At 37.0% G+C, this 24,342-nt stretch overlaps 1 protein-coding gene across 3 annotated transcripts in view; it reads left to right on the top strand.

Moving 5' to 3' along the window:
* ZCCHC7 (zinc finger CCHC-type containing 7) overlaps positions 1-24,342 on the top strand; it is a 243,451-nt gene that overhangs the window by 215,486 nt on the left and 3,623 nt on the right. For all 3 annotated transcript variants that reach the window (XM_082468678.1, XM_082468680.1, XM_082468679.1), the window contains exons 7-8: positions 15,958-16,053; positions 22,039-22,156. In XM_082468678.1, the coding sequence (XP_082324804.1) occupies positions 15,958-16,053; positions 22,039-22,156 (214 nt within the window). The remainder of the gene's footprint in view (positions 1-15,957; positions 16,054-22,038; positions 22,157-24,342) is intronic.

Raw genomic sequence — 24,342 nt, 5'->3', positions numbered from 1 at the left:
AGAACTAGGCCTCACTCTATTTTAGAATTATTTAAATAAACTTTTTCTTCATACTTTTTTTGAGGCCTGGCATACAAATTATCACAAACTAAGACTTTATAAATTCATTTTGGAGGCTCTTATTTTTGGTTGTTCAATTCACTTTGCCAGTTTCCTTAACAACTGGGAATACTCTTGTTTAAATTGTAAGGTTTTTTCCTCTATGTCTTGAATCACTGTGGTTAAGTGTTGCTATTAAGATATTACATCTCTGTCAAATTTTCAGAGTTTTAGTTTTTATTAAAAATGCCCTTAATACTAGAACACTACTGAGGTGAATATAATCATGCTCTGAGGATTCAGATGGTACATGACTATTTTGTAGTACCTCAGGGTCATCTTTCCATTGTAGTACTTATAAAGTAAATCACACTGCTTTATGTTTCAAGTTACTTTGGTGTCTGAATAAAAAGAATTTTCTGAATAAGCATTGATAACTTATTTTTCTAAAACTCCATCTCTGATAACAGAGATAGAAATACGTTTGGACAGTGACCAAAATTTTTAAAGATTTTTTTCAAATGGAAAATTTATGTGAATGCTTTAATATTTATTTAAACATTCACCTTGTTCTTAAAGAATTTAGTGTCAACATTTTGCTAATAATTTTTTAGTTCAATCTTACCATGTTTTGAATTTAGTGTAAAAGATAATTACTACATTTACAGAATAGGTCAACTGAATTTTTTCACTAGCATGTTGAACCACATTTGCTAGAACTTATCATTGGAAGCAATTGGAAAATGCAATTTCAAAGCAAATGAAACCTGGAATTATCAATCTCAATAAATGAGATTCATTTAAAAATAAATACAATTTGCCAAATCATCAAAAAGCAATTTTCTAAAGCTTCTGTAAAAGGAAGGGGAAAAAAGTGAACGTTGTGAATTATAAATGCATATGTTATTTTTCCTCTCACAATGTTTCCTCAGATCTCTAGACATTGTGTGTATACAAACTTGTTTTTGAATGGGAGTAGAATAAAATTATTAGATTTGAATGTAGTTTATTTCTATTTATTGAAGCACATGGGAGCGCCTTCATATTTTCATTTTGCCAGAGAAATATTGAAGTGTCATCCCTTTCAGAGAGAGTGCCCAACTTATTTGATTTCTAATATTTTAATGCAAAAATTAATTTGTTTTAAATGGGAAGTCAATAATGGAATATTTTGAGTAGTTGTTTCTTGTTTTAATATATTTAAATAATATCAAGTGCTTTATGAAAATAATTCTAATGTAGATTTAAGTGTTTCAGATAATCAAGCAATGAAAAGTATGTAGCATTCACACAATTTAGAAAAGATTCTTTACAAAAGTTTTGGCCTACAAACAGCTGTGTTTTTGTCATTTTCTAAATATCTTTAATGTCCTAATCACCCATCATTGTGATTTCTTTTTATTTTTTATGTAGTACATGCTGCTAATAATAAACTAATTGCATCTAAAACTCTAACAGCAACTTCCTTTCTTCAATTGACAAAACAATACTTGTGCTTGTTTATATGCCCCTTAGTGGCTGGCAGCAAAGTCTGTTACGTTTAAGACTTACATATTTACTGTATGGACTTCAAGATTTACTTCTGTTTTAAAAATGTAAAGAAATTCCTGTTGTGGTCTTTATTTTCTTACCTGTTAATAATGTTTCTCCTGAGGATGATAGAAAGATGGAAAATTACATTTGGACTTTTGTTCAAATGTAATTGAACAAAATTTGCTAACTCTTTTTTTCTTTTCCCTAGTTATGTTCACCTTCACTTACAAAGGAATTATAGTTAGTCATTGTAGGGGCAATTTCTTCTTGATACTTAAATTTTGTGGTAATTAAATTCCAATTTCTAAGTATTTATGATTTTAATATATATATATAACATTTTTAAAATATTTTCTTTCTTTTCCTTAAAAAACACATACATTATTCATATAATCCCAAAGCAAACTACGTTGTTTTTTTCCTTGAAGCTCTACACTTTGAAATACTGTCCCTGTTATGACAAAAATGAATGGAAACAGGTAGCCTGAGAATTTTCAAGATCCGTGAAGTTTAACACTGCACAGTATATAATAAATTAGAGTTCAAAAATCTGAAGTGTTGAATGGTACCTATTCTTTGTCATGTTAAGTACACGTAAAGAGCATACAACTATTAGGTAGAATAATTTTAGCATATTCAAGTGATTATTTTTCATATGTACTTTGAACGGGTGATTCATGTATTCCTTAAATAAATATATTCCAGGTGATTGAGCTTGTCATGATCTTCTCTGGACATTTCAGTGCAAGAATAAAAGTAAAGTATACTGGACCAGTGATATTGGTATTAAGCATTCCTTTTAGTAGTCATGCATGTGAATGACATGGTAGATTACAATAATTCCTAACAGGTCTTAAGTATTTAGGAATCACTTAGTCATTCACAGTCATGATCAACCATAACCTTTAAAGGTTTTGGTCAGTCATTTGACTAATCTGCAGGAAAAGATTCCTGAAAGAACCCCTTGAGTTATTGACATGAACAATCTCTCTGAACTCGTGTTACATTTTCTGTTATGGTATAAACTACAGTTGTAAACTTAAGTTGAATTAAGTTTAAGGTTTTAGAAGCAAAATCTCTTAAAAGACTAAAAGTTAATGAATTACTGATAAACTCAATCAGATTTTAGACTTGAAATTCATTTGCCATTTGATCCCCACATGCCAGAAAGTCATGAGAGTCATATTTTTGTACATTTGCAAATATTTTCTTCCAGCTATTTTGAGTTCGGCAGTGGTCCTCCAAGACCAACAACTCTGGTTTTTTAGAAATATCAAAACTATTATATGAAAAAAATGCTTCGTGTTTAGAGGACATTTAACCAAAAATATATTTTTAGTATCTTTGGAATTAAAATAGATAGTCACCTTAATTGGTGTACCACTACACTGGCAGATCACATTTCAAAAACAAGAATTATTCAATGGGAATGTTCAGAAATTCATATTAGCTTTGTAAAAATAATTCACTGTGTGAATCAGTTGGTAATAAAGCTATCTCGATATTTTAATTCCGTTTTTCAAAAATCATACAGAATTGAATCTATTAGCTAGATTATAAGGTCATCTTTATAATGTGTAATATATCCATGTCTATAAATACCCATTTTACATAAATATTGTTCCTTTGCATGTATTTGTGGATTACCCACATTTCTTTTCAGTTAGGGGAATTAAGTTTTGGTTGTTCCTTAACTTCATTTATATAATAAAATCTCAATTCTCTCTTTCTTGGATCTCTCACATTTCATTTATTTGTCTTTATACCACATTTCCTTCTCATTTTACTGAAGTCCTTAGAAAAATGTGCTATAAAATTGGGCTGAAAGGGCAGACTTATTTCTGAGGAAATTACTAAGGAATGTTTTTTATCATAATATAGGGGAAAGAATGCCAGCTTTGGGATCAAACAGTGGTTTAAATTCTGGCTCTTTCATTTACTAGATGTGCAAACCTAGTTAAAGTATTTCCCTTCTGAGACCCTCAGTTTCTTCATCTGAAAAATGGGTATAGTGCCTTCTAGAGCTGTTATAAGTATGCAGTGAGATAATAAATGTAAAGTACTTAGCACAATACCTAACACTTAGCCTGTGTTCAGCACTCTGTGAGCTCCAATACAGCAAACCCACAAATTCCTCACTCCTGTAGAGACAGCAACTGGACTAATAGCCCAAACTCAGATTATGTATTGTGAAGCCTTTTATTTGCCTACGATGAGGAGATCCGTAATGACCCCTTTACTGTCTGTCTCCTAAAAATTTTTCCTTCTTATAGCTATTGAAATTAAAATCCCCACAAGCAGTGTCTTTTGTTAAAATTATTTACCTCAGTTTTCATTTTCTAGTTATTTATGCTTGTCTTCTTTCTAGAAATGTAGGTGAGTAACTTTATAGCAAACAAATTATTTTCTTAATTTGATTTGCCTAAAAATCATTATAAAGACTTTTAATTAAGAGTAGATCACAAACATATTAACTCTACTTTCTCTTTTAGTGAAAATGACTAAATAAAATGTGTGCCATATAAAGATATAATGATATCATTTTGAAAAAATATATTGTTAATAAATGTATAATTCTTAGGTGGTAACTTCAGTGTCATCTGAATATAGTCATCTATCATAACCAAATATAATACTTTCTGCTAGTGGTAGAGGGTTTATGTTAATCAGATGAGAAATTGAACAAAATAGCATATCAGTTTTTTGCACTTCAGGTAAAACTGCTTCATGTGCCTTCACATGACTGATGCCGGAAACCAGCCTGATTTCACAGCAAAATGTTGAGTTATAAGAGCTTGTTCAGTTGTTTTGCAGTCTCCCACCCGTATTCTCATATAGGTCCAACAAAAAGGACAACACAAAATTAAGCACTTCCTCAGGGGATGTGATTGGTATTCTTTCAAAGAGCATTCCTATTCCATGTTTGTTCTTTAAGACATGTAGGAGCTAAGATGGAGCATATTGTAAAAGCAAAAAAGCATTACTTCCCCCCTTTAAACAGGTACTTACAGCTGTGGAATTCTCTGCCTTTGTGACTGATGGTTAAGAGTATTTCAGTAGAATAAGCACGGGTGGGGCATGGGGAGGGGGAGAAGTATGTGTTGTAAGTCATGTGGAGTTATGGCAAAAATGAAAATCTCGGGGCTTATTTGGATCCTGTTTGTATTAGCTAATAAATATAATAAAGCTGTGGTTCTTTTATTCTACAATTTTTCAGTGATAGTTTATGTGCAATTGTATGCAAAATATATAAGCAGATTTGAATATGTTAAGCCCTGCGTGTGGTTGGGAGATGTATATTAATGTGGTTTCTGTGTTTTATAGTCTACCCCAATAAACATTCAGATAAAATATCCATGGATTCACACATGTATGTGTTCTTCTCTTTCCCTTCCCCCACATCCTGTCTCCATGCCCTCCTCATCCCTCCACCCTGCATCAAAGCTTGTGGTCGTTTTCCATCCATGTACTAAAAGGTTCTTTGTAAACCAGGCCATTTGTCCATCATTGTTTGGGGTCCAAACAGTGGTAAGATACCCTGTCACCGATCCCTCGTACTATGAATGGCAGCTCCTCTCCGGACAATTGGCGGAGGGGCCAAGAAATATTCCTGAGAGGATTATTTAACCTTTCAATTTAGAGGGCACAAAGCCTGGCTGATTAATGAACTTTCTGATGGGCGCTGATAAGCGGATCTATTTCTTTATTTCCCCTAAAAGTGATTCCTTCTCCTGTCCATATTACTATAATCTTAAACATAAAATGTGGCAAATAGATTAAAAAACAGCACTAAAGAGTTTATCTGGCTGGCAAACTGAAGGAGCTAAATTAAAATTGGTAATGACAGCAGTGGCTCAGCCTCATATATGGTTTTTAAATGCACTGTGTATTTTGAAGAGACTTATTCTCCAGTGTGACTGGTAATGACTGCTTTGGGTGCAGAGTCTGGGGCTGGCTTCTGTTATCCCCCCCACCCCCAAAAAAATGAGTTGTGTTATCTGGATGGCTGCAGACACATACGCATCCCCCTTTCTCACTGCATGGGCAGACAAGGTCGATAGCATTACAAGGTATTTGTGGCAGTGCTTGTTTCAGTTTTCAGAGCTGCCAGTTTCCAGGCGGATTTGAATTACAAAAGAAGAAGCTGGCATGAAAATTGAAAGGTTTTATCGGCTGGTCTGAAGCCTCATAGCACATTGCTTATTTATGCAGTCCATTTGCACCAGGAAATATAAAAAGGAAATACATTTTAAAAATAAGGCCATAAAGACCCAGATATGTTTAAGATGGCAAATAAAATATAGATACCTATAATATCTTTCCAGGAAACGATTTTCACTTAATGTTGCACATTACTTCAGAAGAGCATTTATGTTGCTGTCATAAATTTGTGCGTTTGTGTCACTATGTAGGTAGTCTCTGGGGATTAAGAAGGAAGCCTTTGCTAACTTACTTTAAAATTAAAATAGACGGAGGGATAGCTCTGCAGTTTGAGAGCTACATTGGATTTATTTAAATAGGGTGGTAAATTAAACTTAAACTAACATTTTTGCATTCCATGTAAAATTAGCTATGGCCCAGTGAATAAATGCCACTACCTTTGGAGAAAATTGGGATACTTTCTAAGCCGTGAAGATTTAGAACATTCAGGGGGTGAATTACTGTGATCCTTACTGTCTTGCATATGTTCATTGTTCCCTGCTTACTGAGGTTTTCTTTTTTGTTGTTGGCTTTTTTGGGGGGTAGGGGTAGAATGTCATTTACAAAAAGAAAAATCATAAATTAATAAATTTAATAGCTCCTTTTTATAAAACTTATGCTTCATTCATTTTTAGTCTTCAAATATATTGGCTTTCAGATTTTGCCTGACACTTAACATTGTGAATATATAATCTGGTTGGGAGTTATACCAGCAGTTTACCTCTATTCTTATTACTGTAGCGTAGTTTTGACTTGAAAAAGATACAGTCACGTAATCCCTTACACTCTAGGTTACGTAAAATGAAGATATAAGTGTACAAACATACAGTACTTCAAGGACTTGAATAACCACACTGGGCATTTGCAGCCTTCAACCCATTGGCTTGTAAAACTTAAGAGTATCCAAAAGAGGGGTAGGGAAGAAATTACATGTACGTAGGAAATATCAAATCAATAAAGCAACACCCTTTATTCTGCTGCAGTTCAAATGAACACTGTTTTAGAATCTATTTTCCAATAAAGCAAATTACTCTCTGCTAAACCATGAGAAATACAATTTTTTGCAATTTTCGTTTTCACCAGTGTCTGGTACCTTTCTCATGTTTTTATGACCTGGACTAATTACTTCATGTAGTTTTTTTTTTAACAGAGAAAATATCAAAAGGATACACGTCTGCTGCATGCTAATGTTGTGCTGTACATTTTTTCATGAATTTTCATAAGGATTTTTTCTACGTAGCATGTGTGGCTTAATGATGTAATCACCCGATAGACTAGAAAATGCTCCAAAGGAGACGTTCCGGTCTGTTGTGTACATAATACATGTTTCAAAAATCTGCCTAATTAAGGAATTACCCAATGGATTGGGAGTCTGTTGGGTACATGACATAGTTTTTTAACGCATAAAAAAATATAGGTATATCATTATATATGGTGCTTTTAATGGCATTTTTAGGATGTAGGGGAACAGTTTTTTAACACATAAAAAATATAGGTATATCATTATATATGGTGCTTTTAATGGCATTTTTAGGATGTAGGGGAAATTAGTAGCAATGTCCACTGGAATACAATTGAATTCTTTATTTTCACTGAGGAAAAAAGGAGCTTAAAAATCTTCATAAAGGAAGCTTTGTTTTAAAATAGTTTCAAAACCTTTAGCTTGAGGAGAGACTTTCTTCCCCGAATTTCTCAAAGGGAAGTAATACTGTGAATATTTGTCGGAACAGTATGCAAATGGAAGGCTTTGTCTAAAACCATGGGTGCAATAGACCTGGAATTCAGATCCCCAGGTGTGAGGACCCACCCCAGAAAAACACTGAAAATGGAGGACAAGACATTAGCCTTTGTATCTTTGGTCATATGGGATCGTTTTTTGCCTTTTCAGACTCAGCTTTGGTTCAGTGCACTGCAAAACTATTTGCCCAACTTTAAAATTTCTTCCTTTGATTCCTTTAGGCCCCAGCTGTGATTTTCCTTGAATATGTACCAGTTACATTTCTGTTGGCATTTATATTGTGAACAATACCAAAGGAAAGGGAGGGCATCCATTCTTTCCCTGGCTACTTTTCATAAAACTAAATAAAATACTTAGAAAACTATATCTGAGCTCTAGAGTAGGTAGTAAAAATAATATCTTTAAATAGGGGGGAAAAGTATATTTTAAATTCAAACTTTTGTTTTGCTTGAATGTCAAATTCATGCCATTAGGTCACTTCAACTAGTGGACTTTGACTATGTTGGCAAGCTTTTGGTTTGTTGTAACATTGTCTTGGCAAGTCCTATTTGATTACTTGGGTTGAATATTTTTAAATACTTGAATATTGGGAGGAGGCTTGTGCTATTATTGAGTTTATTAAAAGAAGAAATTGGAAATATTTTTGAAAGAGTAAGGTAGTTTTCAAACATGAAAAGCATAATTGATTTGAGAGGTGTATATACAAATGTGACTTGTTCAGAAAGACTGGAGCTAAGCTCAGTGCTTTATCAATGTTACATTTGGTCATTAATACATTTACTTCAAGTACTTAATATATTTGCTTTTTAATATATACTCATATAACAGATTAATAAAAACATATAGTCTAGTCTTTAAGCATATGTATGATTTTAAAAATAAGTCTGTTTTGTGTTCACAAGAGTAGAAAATTCCCTTTAGTTAGTGCAATTGATTGCAGATCGTATATAGTAATGAGCTTCAACTAGATACAAGCCCTCATTGGATCAAAGTCAGTTTAGATAAGAGCAGCCCAAGGTCACAGAGAGAGATGCCCAGCAGGTCATTTGCATAAAAAATTACTGTTAGAAATAGGACACTGAGGCAGCTCTGGCGTTTTGATCTCTTGGCCTTTGTCATGGAGATTCCTAGTAGAGAAGGGAGTAAGGCCAGTGTCCTAGATAATGATTAACTGTTTTAATGGCATTCATTCATTCATTCCGCACTAACTACTCATGCAGAAAAAAGGGTTATGTAAAATGACATTAGAAGAAAATCATTTGTAATCGTTGCATCGGGCTGCACTTTGAGGAGACATTAGGAGTAAATCCGTGGCGTGGTAGGCTTATGCTTTATCTTCTGATATTTACTGAGTTTACTGGTGCATGAAAAGCTTTCAGCAAGAATAGCAGATGGGATGGACCTTTCATAGGTAACGCTATCTACCAGGTTATTACTTCTATATATTGATAGTAAAGTAATCTCTAAGATATCACCCTACAAATACAGATTATTTAAATGTCTGTAACAAAAAAAAAAAAGAAAAGAAAAAGATCTGATTTCATAAATAGTTCATTTGGTTATCCATTGGGTCAAAGTCTTTAGATAAATCTTTTAACTTTAAAAAAAGTTCTAAAAACTACATTCATTCCCTTGCATTTAACTTTTTGTCTGCGGTACAGACATGTATGACAGAATCTTGAACTTAGAGCTAATCAGTTGACACATTCTGCTTTAAATTGGACCTTTACTGTTAATTAAAAATAAAGGCACGCTCCAAGGCAGAAATATTGAGTCACAAATTTATATTTCTAACACTTTAAATAGCTGTAAGATTTTTGTTAGATCATAGTATGAAAACTTGTCCACTGGAAATAATTATTGAATTTTCAGTACTGTATTTTCTAATACAGAAATGTTCTCTAATTAGGTAAGATCTAGGCTGATTTCATTCCTATTAAATCCTAGTACATGATAGTTTATTAAAATGAGAGTATGTAGATAGTGTTTGTCATGTCATTTACTAATTAATTATTGTGAAACAGTCTAAATTTCCATAGCACAATATAAATACTGTTGCTATTTTTATTAGTAATAATGGAAGTTTTTAACTAGTGATATTATTCAGATGAATGAACATCCAAATGTTTGCACTTCATCCAGGGGCATAAATGAACAGTGGAGCTAAATATGAAGCTTTTTGAATGAGATTTCTTTCAAAATAAAATAAGTATCAACATGAAACATGCTTTCAAAATCTTGATTAAGAAGGATCTCTCTATTACTGGTACTATAAGACTGATTCCTATTCTCTTTGTATTACTAATTCCTTCCTGGTTCTGCCAGAGTACATAGCTAATTCTCAAGGTAAAGTATGAGAGATGCTTAGGAAGCTGTATTAATTTATTCAGCCTTTTTAATATATCAAAGCATAATTTTATACATTGTCCCTTAATGACATAAAAATTGATATAATTTCCCAAAGTATCCAAATTATTAACAATAAGTAAAATGTATTGGATGCTTACTATGGGCCGTGCACTTTATATATGCATTACCTGATTATTCATTCATTAATATTTGCTGAACTCCTACTATATGCCTAGGCCTGTTCTAGGATCTGGTGTGCAGCACTGAACAAAAAAACAGACAGAATCCCTTCAAGTTGGGGGATAGACAAAACAAACAAGTAAAATATACAGTATGTCAGATGTAGTAAGTGCCATGGAGTTTTAAAAAAGGAAGGGAGGGAGGGTAGTGAAGCAGCGTAGGGAACACCAGTTGGAGGGAGCTAGCAACGTTAAATAGGGTGGTCAGGAGGGCCTTACTAAGAAAATGACATTTGAGCCAAGACTTGAAGGAGGTGAAGGAGCTTACCATATTTATCTGGGGGAAGAGTGCTACAGACAGATTGAACAGCATTTAGTACTACTTGTAATTTCCTCAGACTTAAGCAATAAAATAATTAAATTCAGAGAAATTCTATAAAGCTGTTGCTCTGTATCCTCAATCAGTAGCAGAGATTTTCAGTATTCATATCTACTTTAAATACTTTTATTGGCTGCATAATTCATTTTCACTCTAAAATTTTAGAGGCTGTAACATCTACTCATTCACCACCTATTTATTGAGCACTTACTATGCTCTAGGTCAGGTGTTGGCAAACTTTTTTTGTAAAGAGCCAGATAGTAAATATTTTAGCTTGGCAGGCCACTCAATGGTCTCTGTCATAACTTGATCCCTGTAGCATGAAAAGCAGCCTGGCTGTGTTCCGATAAAACTTTATTTATGGACACTGAATTTTGAATTGTATATAATTTTCACATATTACAAAACATTCTTTTTTAAAATTTTTAAACCATTTTAAAATGTTAAAATCATTCTTACCTTATAGGCCAAACAAAACAGGCAGGAGGCCAGATTTGACCTGCCAGCCATAGTTTGCACATAGTTGCATAGTTTGCACATAGTTGCACACTTACTCTAGATTTTGGGCATAGGGATGCATAGTGGACTAGATGAAGATCCCTGCCCTCATGCACCTCGCATTCTAGAAATGGGGAAGCAGATGATAAACATAATAAATAACCAGTTTAGTATACTGGAGGGTGAAATAGGGAAAGGAGGATCAGGAGCACTGTGGCCTTTACTCTGAGAGGAGGTGATAGGAATGAACCACTGAAGAGTTGTGTAGTGGTGTGACTATCCTTATGTTCTGTGCTCCCAAGGAGAAGCCAGAAGTGCCGTAGGGGTACAGGTGGCCCCTCCTGTGAGGAAGTCCCTACTTGTATCCGTACCAGTCAAGTTCCAATGTTTGGATATCCCTGCTAATTTGGTTCTCATCAGCTCTCCTCATAATTACTTCCTGATTCATCTTGTCCTTTTGCATAGGATTTGAACCAATGGAACTCTTATTCCGTGGACTAAACATAAGTGAGCGTATTTTCCTTCTCAATCTAGAATTCTGGGCTCAGAGATAAGTTGTCATGTATTTGCACAAACATAAGTAGAGAAACTTTTAAACATAGGTAAGTTTTTCAGAGAACGTGTATAATTTGGGGGGTGGATTATTCTTTCATTGGTTATACTCTCTGCTAACAGTTGCCAGTTAGTTGTTGAGCCCATACCATTAGCTTCACACTAGCTTCCCATGCCACATAAAGTAAATCCAGCGCTCTTCACCCTTATTTATGATCTGGTCCCTCTTCACCTTTAGAACCTCCTTTTCTCCTGGTCTTCCTTCACATACTACACTTCCAAGTTATAGATATTTTTCAGATACTCAAATATAGCAAGCTTATGCTCACCTTAGGGCTTTGCACTACCTGTTCCCCATGCCTTATGCCCAGAATGCTGTTTCCCCAGTGATCACATACTTGGGGGTTTTTTGTTATAAGAAATGACCTTCCCAGTGAGTTTCCCCCAAAGTCAATCTGAGTCACCACCAATGACTCATTTACATAACTGTTTTAATTGCCTGCATACCATTTATTACTATCTGATACTGTCCGTGTGTGTGTGTGTGTGTGTGTGTGTGTGTGTGTTGTTGGTTTTGTTCATCTGTCTTCCACCACTGGAGATGTGAGCAATGATTTTTGTCTTGCTCACTTCTCAATTAGCTAATCTTAGAACAGTATCTGGCATGTATTAGATACTCAATAATTATTTTTTGAATAGATAAATGAAAGAATGTATATAGATGCTCATGCCATGTGCCCAGCACTCTGGTAAATGTCACTAATGGAGGCATCCTTGGACTTACATTTTGCTCTACATGTCCCCTTCCTTTCTCCCATACACAGTGTGGTTTCTTGAAAAAGTCATCTATGTTCTGTTCTTTAGCATCTTTCTACTTTCAATAAACCCCGTACAATCTGGCTTGTGCCTCTGCCTCTCAAATGAAACTGCTCACACCAGTTTCCAGTTGCCAACAACTTCCTGCCTGTTAAGTCCAATGGATTTTTGTAGTCTCCATTGTATTTGATTCACCAGTAGCTTTTGACAACTTCTTCCTTGAAACATCATCTGTTCTACCTTCACATCCATGGTACCACCTCTTTTGGTTTTATTTCTTTCTCTTAAACCACATACACTCATGGTTGCAATTTTGTATCACATCAAATAATATAGTTATCTTTTAGATGGAAAAATTATTTCTGCTTAGTAATTTCATGTCTTCCCGGTGCTCTACTACCTGAACAAATTTGTAAACCACTGCACGAGTTCTACATGCTTATGTGCATACCTGTTAAAACTGTATTTAAGGGACTTCCCTGGTGGCGCAATAGTTAAGAATCTGCCTGCCAGTGCAGGGAACACGGGTTTGAACCTGGTCTGGGAAGATCCCACATGCCGGGGAGCAACTAAGCCCGTGCACCACAACTACTGAAGCCCACGTGCCACAACTACTGAAGCCCGTGCGCCTAGAGCCTGTGCTCTGCAACAAGAGAAGCCACTGCAATGAGAAGCCCGTGCACCACAATGAAGAGTAGCCCCCGCTCACTGCAACTAGAAAAAGCCCGTGCACGGCAATGAAGACCCAATGCAGCCAAAAATAAATAAATAGATTAATTAATTTTTTAAAAAACTATTTAATGGCTTTTAGCTAGTCTTAATTCGTGACCCACGTTTTTTATTAGAGGATATAAGACATTTGTTGACTGTGTTTTTGATTATATCCCAATTGGTAATAGCTGAGATCATAAATTCCATTTTGTATTTTCATTAGAAAACATCTTTAAGGTTATTGTCATCCTCCAGTTTTTCAATTTAGGAAATGGAGCTAAAAGTAAAGTTGTTTGAAGAAGGTTATTTGTATAACCTATAGATTATTTTCCTGTATCAAGAAAATAAAACATCCCACAGACTACCTATTCGCCACATTAAATAACAACAAAATCAGTTGACAGACCAGTTAGTTGGCCCTCTTTGTAGACACCCAATAAAGAATATAAGAAATAAACTTATCCAAATTTATTCTCATCCTTCCAATCTCCAAAAAATATGGGGGGGAATTAGTTTTTTCTCTTCCTGTTTAAAGCCCGTGCCACGTCAGGAGTTTTGCTCTATCCATCCTTTCTCTGTGTTTTCAACTTCTCCACCTCTATTAGCTTTCTTACATGTTCAGGTCTCTCCCATTCTATTAACAAACTCCACCAAATCCTCCTCCTAGGTACTGACTGATCTTATTTTGCCCCTTCTTACTCATGCTTCTTAAAATAATATATACCTACTGTCTACTTTTCTTCAACTTCCATTCATTTTTTTAAACATTTCTTGTTACGAAATGTAATATACATAGTGAAAAGTGCATCAAACATATGTGTACAATTTAATAAATTAGTTATATAACACACTTAAGTTATATGACACCACTATGTTCAAAAATAGAAAATTGCAGCTACCCTGAGACCTTCTGTGCTCTATTTTCTCCCACACAGGAAGTAACCACTGTCCTGGCTTTTGTGGGTAATCATTTCCTTGCTCTTCTTTATAGTGCTACCACCTTTGAATGCATCTCCTTCACTCTTCAACCTATTGCTTTCTACTCTTTCTACCTTCTTACTGATTCCAATATTCTCACAATAAAGTTATCCATGAACAGTGTGAAATCTAAGGGTGTTTCCCAGCCCTAACCTCACTAGGCTTCTCTGCTGTATTTGACATCGTAGATAAGTTCATCCATCTTGAAACTACTCTAAGGTCTATGACTATTCTCTGTGGCTCTGCGTTCTTTAACCTCTTCTTCTCTGTCTCTTTCATAGGTTTTTCTGCCTGCCTCTCGTGTGTTGTTGTTCCCAGGGTTCCATCTTTAGCTCACTGCTACCCATCTGGCTATGGCGATACCGTCCACTCTGGTCATTTCAGCCTCCACTATTAATGCAGCTTACTTTCAGATCTAATCTTCAGCACAGACGTGTTTTCTAAGCTTTATCTTACACAGATAACTGCCTGGTGGACATCTATCTCCACCTAGATACTCAGCATCCAAAAAAGACTTCATCATCTTTCCCACTAAATTGACTCTGCCTTCTTTTCCTACCTTTTCTGAATCAGTTGTTGACACTACTGCTCACCAGTTTACCCAAGTTAGAAACCTGGAAAGCATCCTAATTTCTCTTTACCCTCTACCTAAAATTTTCCATTTGATTTACACCTAATTCTGAGAGTAAATTTAAATTTTTTATATTTCAAGGGAAGCTTTACGTGAGTTCCTTACCCATCCAATGATGGGTCCCCCTTGGCACTCCATTAATACCTTGTACATGCTTCTATCACTGTGCTTACATTGTTGTCGTTATCTATTTTTACGTCTGTCATGTTCTACTGGGCTTTTATTCTCCTCTGAGATACCTAATATGGAACACAGTATTGGGCACAATGCGGAATGGAATGAGGAGCGAGGAAGGTGAGGAAAGCACACGTTGATGTTAAGAATAAAAGAATTGTTACCATGTTACACACTTCAATACACAGAACCATCTGAATATGGGGTCTCCACACTAAACTGTAGGAGGCAGTATTTCTTTTCTTCTTTTAATTTTATTTATTTATTTATTTTTATTTATTTATTTATTTATTGGCTGCGTTGGGTCTTTGTTCCTGCATGCAGTTTGTTCCTGCACGCAGGCTTTCTCTAGTTGTGGCGAGCAGGGTTACTCTTTGTTGCAGTGCACGGGCTTCTCATTGCGGTGGCTTCTCTTGTTGCAGAACACGGGCTCTAGGTGCGCGGGCTCAGTAATTGCAGCATGTGGGCCCTAGAGCACGTGGGCTTCAGTAGTTGTGGCACATGGGCTCAGTAGTTGTGGCACGCGGGCTCTAGGGCACGTGGGCTTCAGTAGTTGTGGCTCGTGGGCTCTAGAGCGCAGGCTCAAGTAGCTGTGACTCACAGACTTAGTTGCTCTGCGGCATGTGGGATCTTCCCGGACCAGGGCTCGAACCCGTGTCCCCTGCCTTGGCAGGCGGATTCTTATCCACTGCACTACCAGGGAAGTCCCAAGAACTTTTTTTGGGTAAGCGATTCCTTAGAAATACTGCCTCCTGGGACTTCCCTGGTGGCACAGTGGTTAAGAATCCACCTGCCAAGGCAGGGGACACGGGTTCAAGCCTTGGTCCGGGAAGATCCCACATGCCGCAGAGCAACAAAGCCTGTGTGCCACAACTACTTGAGCCTGTGCTCTAGAGCCTGCGAGCCACAACTACTGAAGCCCGCACGCCACAACTACTGAAGCCCACGCGCCTAGAGCCCGTGCTCTGCAACAGGAGAGGCCTCCACACCGCAACAAGGAGTGGCCCCCGCTCGCCGCAACTAGAGAAAAGACCGTGCACAGCAACGAAGACCCAATGCAGCCAAAAATAAATAAATAAAAACCTTGAGGATATATTTTTTTAAAAAGTTCTTTTGGAAAGAACGAGGTTTTAATTTTCTTCTGACATTCACTAAATCTTCACAAATATTCATGTTGCAGACCAAACCTGGACCACCCAAAAAGCCAAAGACCCCTTCTGGACAATCAGCCTTAGTGTATTGCTACAACTGCGGACAAGAAGGCCATTACGGACATGTAAGTTTAAGTGGAATTTGGGCATAAAGCATTCTGTTGTTCAGGAGTGGTTGCTGAAAGATGAGCCCGAGTAATTCTGAACACATTTCTTTTATAAACTAATATCTTGAAGTAAGACTTAATATATTTTCAACTGATTTGCTTCTCCTATCCCTACCAGAGTAACAGATCTGTCAGAGCACATTCTTCTAAATGTTTTAAGTATACATGCATGTTAGTCTAAAACAAATACAACTCATAGAATCATTCAGACAAATAATAGTAGTCAGTAGAATGGTTACAGTTCTCACGAGTTCTTAGGATTACTAGCACTTTGACCCAGCCAAATCGTGATTTTTAGATTTTCTGTATAGTTCTCCAGTATCTCTGGTTTTCCCTGGTACAGTGTTCAGTTAAATCTTTACCACTCCCATGCAAACCCTGACGCTCGCTAGTGGAAAGACGGAGGTGCTGCATCATCAACCATCCTGCCTACCCCACAGATGCCCCAATTCCCTATCCAACCTGCATATTTCCTAACCCTAACTGAAAGGGCCAAACTGTGTGTGTCCTAGATACTGAGGCGTCAAAGCAGGAACTTGCTGCTGTGAGGTGGGCGTGAGTCTCCTAGCCAGTTACCTCATTAAGCATGAAACAGCAGCAGCTCATCCTGGAGGCAGGATGCAGTAAGAGTAGACTCACAGCCCATACGTTCTGGGAATCTTGAGACAGAGGAGGAAAGGCAGTGGCACAAGAAGTAGAAAATCTGTATGGAGAAATACACTCCCAGTCTCCAGATAGGCTTCTAATAGCCTAGAAACCAAAATATACTAATATCAAGTCAGATCTGATGACAGGAGGTGGAAAGCATGCAGAGGTAGGGAGTCTACAAAATGGATAGAGGTGTGAGCAGTAGGATGGAATGGTATTGCAGGTCACGTGTTGAGTTCTGACCATGGCACTTCACCAGCGCAGACCTTGGGGGCAGAGCTCTACCATACGGGGAGAGACAAAAAGTCTGGAGAAGAAAAAGTGGGGGACAGAGTCCATCAACAGATGGAGTTTTTCTTCCACATTGGGACAGCAGGACCGTGGAGTGAAGGGATAGAATATGAAAGATAGGATGGAGCTCTGATCCTCAGTTTTAATTTTGGCTCTACTACTGACTTAACCCTGTGACTTAAAACAACCCACTTTTTCTCCCTGGTCTCCAGTTTCTTTATTTCCAAAGCAAAGAAGTTGTACAGGGAGAGCTCTCAGCACTGATTTGTTATTTCCAATGTGATCAGATTCATAGTATGGGGATACAGACGGAGGGACCTTGCAGTATAATTACCTCACTTCTATAGAACTCACACTGAAAAGCTAGTTTGAGAATACCTTTTTTTTTTTGCAGAATTATCATCTCTAGATCTTTTACTGCTCTGTGTATTCCTCCTTGTTGCCAAAACTCAGATGTTGTTTAGCGAACATATTCACATAAGCAGTCCACTGCCACACAAATCACACAGATGTACAATTTATGCTTGCTTACCTCTTTAAAGCAAAAGGGTATAATTTTAGCATTTATGTTTGTTCAATTAAGGAAAAACAATTAGAGTTGGACACATACTGCTTACTAGTCACTCCTGTTAATGTAGATAGGAAATATATTAAAAGCATTTGGAACTTATCCCTGAAATCTAGATTTAGATAATTTTTAATTTACCATAAAGCAAATTTGGCAGCCTCATTGCTGCCATAGATGAAGAACTCTAGATTATCCACACTAATGAAGAAGATCAGTGGTGTGGCTAATCCAGAATAGTAGATAAATTATATAGCCAACTATCAATTGTCTGTGCTAATGGAGGGGACCAGCGATGTGGATAATCAAAATATAATTTACATTTAGCTTTGGAAAGTGTTTATAGTACTGTATAGCTCTGTAGAGCCACATCAGTCTAGACTGTATAGGATCCAAATAGGAGACTGGGTAGGTAGTTACAGCTGTCTGAGGGCCCCTCCCCTTCAGTTTCAGAACTACAGCTCTATAGATGTTAATAAATAGCTTCTTCATGTGAAAGATACTCTAAGGGGAATGTGGCATCGCCCTTCCCTAATTCCACTCACTCTAACTGGCGAGGCAGGGACAATCATAAGCGGCTCTATATGAGGCAAACTGAAATAGAAAACAGTACTCACCATGTAAAGAGGCTACTCCAGGATGAGTGGGGCGCTGGGAGTATATCAAGAGCTCTAGTACCTTTTTGTAATTGTAATTTGCTCTTAATATTCTGTAGAATCTGTCTTAGTCTATTCAGGCTGCTATAAACAAACTACCATAGACTGAGTGGCTTGTAAACAACAGGAATTTATGTCTCACCACAACCATGGTGCAGAATCAGTGTCTTGTGAGGGCCGCTTCCTCATAGATGGCACTTTCTTGCTGTGTCCTCACACGGTGGAAGAGGCTAGAGAGCTCTGTGGGGTCTGTTTTACAAGAGTTCCGCCCTTGTGATCTAATCACCTCCCAAAGGGTCCACCTCCTAATACCATCACCTTGGGGTTTAGATTTCAACACATGAATTGGGTGGGGGGATACACAAACATTCAAACCATAGTAGAATCTTAGACCCAAATCATTTATGGGTATCCTTTCTTCTGGAAACTTGGTGCCACCATGGATAGTGATTTATAAAAGCAATTCTTTATGTTACCCTATAGGTTTGCCTTATAACTTTCAATACCCAAAAAAGCCCAAAAAGATCCAGAAACTCAACAACAGGTTAAATCTGAAGATAGTTGGAAGAAGGAAATTATAAAGATAAGAACCAAAATTACTGAAATAGGAAACATGATTAATAGCATCCTCAAAACCAAAAGCTGGTTCTTTGAAAACATTTTCTTTTCAAAAGAAAAGAGACTTCTGGAAAAACTGCTTGAAGAAAAGGAAAAGATACAAATAAACAATGAGTGAAAAAGTGTAAATAGCTTAAAATACAGTATAATTTTTTACTTAAAGAGAATACTGTATAAACTTCATAAAGTTCAATGTTAGGGACTTCCCTGGCTGTCCAGTGGTTAAAACTCTGTGCTTCCACTGCAGGGGGCACAGGTTTGATCCCTGGTGGGGGAACTAAGATACTGCATGCTGCGTGGCCAAAAAACAAACAAACAAAAAATAAAGTTCAATGTTAAATCTGAAAATGCAGATAAAATAAATAATTCTCTGCAAAAGTATAAATTAATCAAAATAATTGAAGAAGAACAAACTTACATGAACCAATACCACTAAAGAAACTGAATTAATAATCAAAATTCTCCCCACCAAAATATACCAGACCCAGGTAGGTTTGTAGTCAAGTGTTACCAAACCTTTATTCAGATAGATAATCCAAAGAACACCACTCACCTTAGTCTGTGAAACTATTATAACCTAAAAATACTTCAAAATATTTATAGAATGTTACCATTTTTGTGAAATCTGAGCACTTCAAAGTTATACTATTGTTTATTGGAATATTTATTAATGGTAAGAGTATTAAAACATGAGAATGGCAGGCACCAACTTTAAGACCATGGCAGCTTCTGGAAAGGGAAGGAGATGAATGGGAAGTGGGAAGGAGAGTTACACAGAGGATCTCAACTATATCGTTAATGCTTAGGGGGAAACAAATAAATTAAGGGTAAATGTTGATTTGATAAAGCTAAATGGTTAGGTACAGATTTCCATTACTTTATTTTCTATACTTAAGTGTATATTTAGAATGATTCCTAGTTTTTAAAATCTACAAATTATGTTTCTAAGTATATGGTGGGCAGTTTGGTCAAGTATCTTAGAATTACAAGTTGACCTCTTGCACTGTTGGTGGAAATGTAAATGGATACAGCCACTATGGAGAACAGTATGGAGGTTCCTTAAAAAACTAAAAATAGAACTACCATACGACCCAGCAATCCCACTACTGGGCATATACCCTGAGAAAACCATAATTCAAAAAGAGTCATATACCACAATGTTCATTAGCCAGGACATGGAAGCAACCTAAGTGTCCATCGACAGATGAATGGATAAAGAAGATGTGGCACATATATACAATGGACTGTTACTCAGCCATAAAAAGAAATGAAACTGAGTTATTTGTAGTGAGGTGGATGGACCTAGAGCCTGTCATACAGAGTGAAGTAAGTCAGAAAGAGAAAAACAAATACCGTATGCTAACACATATACGTGGAATCTAAAAAAAGAAAAAAAAAATGGTTCTGAAGAACCTAGCGGCAGGACAGGAATAAAGACACAGACGTAGAGAATGAACTTGAGGATAAGGGGAAGGGGAAGCTGGGACGAAGTGAGAGAGTGGCATGGACATATATACACTACCAAATGTAAAATAGATAGCTAGTGGGAAGCAGCCGCATAGCACAGGGAGATCAGCTTGGTGCTTTGTGACCACCTAGAGGGGTGGGATAGGGAGGGTGGGAGGGAGACGCAAGAGGGAGGGGTTATGGGGATATATGTATATGTAGGGCTGATTCACTTTGATATAAAGCAGAAACTAACACACCATTGTAAAGCAATTATACTCCAATAAAGATGTTAAGAAAAAAAAATTACAAGTTGAGTATATAATGACAAAGATATGATAAATCAGCTAAATTCTAGGCAGGTATTTCGCATACTTTCTTCCTAAGAGGGACAGATTTTCTCCATTATCTGAAAGTAGAGCGTTCCTGTGAAACCTTTCCTAAGCCAAAGTAGCTGTAAAGCGAAGAAGCAGTTACCTTACAACACATCTTTCAAACGAATGCAAAAAATAAGTGGAGATAAGGCACAGATGCTCACAGACACAGTTCAAAGCTATGGCGGCTTGAGGCCGAGAAGCTGAGTGTAGTTCCTGGGGAAGGAGCTTGGTGGTGCCACTCCCACTGCTCGAGGTGCTCACTGTCTATAACGGTTGCTGCAAAACAAACGCTAAACACTATTTTCACTTTTCACCTTTTCTTGTAAAGGTGAAAATCCTCTTCATATTTCTTTCTGCTAGTGAAAACAGGTCTTTCATAAAAATGAAGCGGTATAAAGCAAACTTTTTAAAAGCAGGGAATACTTGTAGTTTAATCTTTCTTCAGTACCTAGCTCAGAAGCACTGAACGTTTATAATAGATTTTAAGCAAGATGGCAGAAGACAGAAGCGGAAAGTTCCAAAATGAAGCCTCTTTCAAATGAAAGACATTATTTGGTTTGAGACAAGCTGAATGGATATACGTCACAGACCAGGATTAACAAAGCCTACTACATGGGACATGGGTCAGGCCAAGGATGTGGATTTGGAAAGTAGCAGCTACCAGAAGGCCAGAGTTAGGAGAGTAGGGAGCTGTCCTGGGGTGAGTGGGAGGAGTGATCTCTTCTTGAGTAAGGGGAGCAAAGAGAAGAGAGGTTTCCTTCAGAATTACCTAGGAACATTTTCAAGCTAGGCACAACCCACCACCACCCTGCTCCCCACCATAAGAATCACTGCCCTTGTGAGCAGTGAGTGTTGACTTAAAATAAGCTTGCAAAAACTACTTGTGTGGATGAAAGGGAGTAAAGGGCTAAGAATTTACCCCCACATTGAGGGTGTAAATGTGAAGAGAAGAAGAAAAGGAGAAACACTCGATGGAAGGCTGTTAGAAGAGACAGACAAGCAAAGAACTGATAAAACATAATTTTAAATAAAATAAACCCTCCAACAGAGGAACAAGGCATTGCTGGGGGAGAAGGTTGGCAGGGAAAATTTTAAAAAGATAAGAAGGGTTTTGTAGGTAAAGAAAGAAAGGAAGAAAATCCAAGCCTGAAAGACTAGCATGTAAGCACGATCGGGTGTTTGGCTGATCCTCCCAGTGTCCCAGCAAGACCACATCCTGCAGCCACAGTGTGAGTATCAGCAGTGGGGGCTCATCACTAATTACAGTGGTCCATAATCTTACCAAAAAAGTTGTCTGAACAGTGTGACCTTGTGACATCATAATTTCAAATACAATTTGCAGGAATGTACAGAAAGACGAATGTTTAACCAGACCTTTCCAACATCTCCATTCATCTACTACTATGATGACAAATACGAAATCCGGGAGAGAGATCAGAGAATAAAACGAAAAGTGAAAGGTATGTTACTAGATTTCTCACTAAATCACCTTTGCAATAGTTCCTAAATTTCTTTTTTTGCACTGTCTTTGCAAACTGCTTTGTGGGCCTTTGGTTAGGACAGAAAATGCTTTTAATAATTACTATAGAAACTGGAACTTTTTTTTTTTCTATTCTTTTTTTAAAATTTATTTATTTAATTTATCAATTTTTGGCTGCGTTGGGTCTTAGTTGCCCTTGAAAAAAAAGAGAAAGCACGCGGGCTTTCTATAGTTGCGGCAAGTGGGGGCTACTCTTTGTTGCGGTGCGCGGGCTTCTCATTGCGGTGGCTTCTCCTGTTGCAGAGCTTAGGCTCTAGGCACGCGGGCTTCAGTAGTTGTGGCTCGCGGGCTCTAGAGCGCCTGCTCAGTAGTTGTGGTGCACGGGCTTAGTTGCTCCGCGATATGTGGGGTCTTCGCAGAACAGGGCTCGAACCCGTGTCCCCTGCATTGGCAGGTGGATTCTTAACCCCTGCGCCACCAGGGAAGCCTGAAACTGGAACTTTCTTGATCTCCAGAAATCAAGCACCTACTTCAAAAATCCTGTGTTGTAACCTATTCACAATGAACATTTTTTTCACATGATGATCATTTTAGAAAATGTCCAGAAAATATTTACATCCATTTATGCATGCAGAGTTTTTAAAGGCTCCTTTGAGATTTTTCTTTTCAACAAATAATTATGTTCTCCCTCTTTATATCTCTAGTATTTTTCAAGCAAAGAAAAGCTTTCCCTGCTAGGTGATTCCTGGAGCTTCCCCAAAGAAGTCATTTTTTATTGGCCACCATTATGAACAGAGCTCCAGATCCACAGCCACCTCCATTTCTTTATTTGCTGTTGCTAACATAATGTTCTTTCTCACCAAGTTATTTTATAATTTAGGCTTATTTTCTCTGCCACTCTTCTTTCTTGCCGTATGCTTCACAGTGGTTTACAAAGTTACTTCTTTTGCTTTCAGGACCAAATAGTTCTATATTTTTCAAGTTAACGCATACATTGTTGACCCTTGACCTTTTCATTATTCTCTTCCAGACTCTCTCTGAGTTCAGGTCCTTTCAAAATGAAGATAGTAATTTTGGAGGAAAGTAGAGGAATTACTTCTCAACTCCTGCATATTTTGCATATTTTATCTCTCTATGTAGAGAAATTATAGTACAAGAAGATAATGATTAGCCAACTAAATTTTTAAAAGATTACAAAGAAATGCACCAAAATGTCATCTCTGGATTAAAGGGTTGTGGATGCTTTCTTTTTATAATCAGGGAAATATCCTTTGTTCTCCTTTTTAATTAGTTATATCAGCAACTCTGTGGCACAGATCCACTTTGAGGCTCACTATATTGGACTTTATATTTTATACTGAAGTCTATAAGTAATTATTGATACTTACTTTTGCTCTATATTCTAGAATTCATTTTTGTCCCCTAAATATACTACTTCGCACTCTGTCCCATTTTTTTATTGGTGACTTCTTTAATCTTTCAAGGTTCTGTTGACCTTAGTTTTCATCCCTCACTGTAACCTCATCTCCCACTTATCCCATCAGAATCACTACCATCAGATGCTTATAGTAAGAGTGCCGAGTCCTGATAAAATATAACATCAAATCTGGCACTTAAACCTCTTAGATACTCAAGTGTGTGCACATGTGCACACTCAGTCTCTAAGCCAGTGATCTCTACTCTGGAGGAATAATCTGGAGGAATAATCTCCTGTCCAGTATGGCATCCACCTATAAGTACTGTGGCCAGACTTTATCTTCAGAGTATAATTGAAATGTCATATGAAACTGTCAAAAGGCCACATTATACATCTTGCTTCACCTTACCATCAAGGGCTGTCTCTTTATCACTGCAGGAACTTGAATTGGTCAGACGTGACTTTTCACAAAGCTGACATGATTACTGCTCTCACTGGTCCCTGTCTCCCTTGTTGAACCTAGTTAAACTGTATTGAACAAAATAAGTATCATTGGATTTCTGGATGTTTTCCATGTTTAGAAATATAGAACTACAACCATTGAGTTTTTAGTGAGTGATTTTTTTACCTTAGTAAGGGCTCTTTAGAATGTCATATCATTAATGCATTTAAATGTCTGGCTTCCCTCTCTGCTAAGTTATTTACAGACCAGTGAAAGCTCTGCATGGACTGTCTAGCTGCTGAATATG

Source organism: Balaenoptera physalus, assembly GCF_965194825.1.
Source record: "Balaenoptera physalus genome assembly, chromosome: 7".
Lineage (NCBI taxonomy): Eukaryota > Metazoa > Chordata > Mammalia > Artiodactyla > Balaenopteridae > Balaenoptera > Balaenoptera physalus.
Note: the sequence above shows the minus strand (reverse complement) of the source record. Positions and strands in the feature narration are given on the sequence as shown.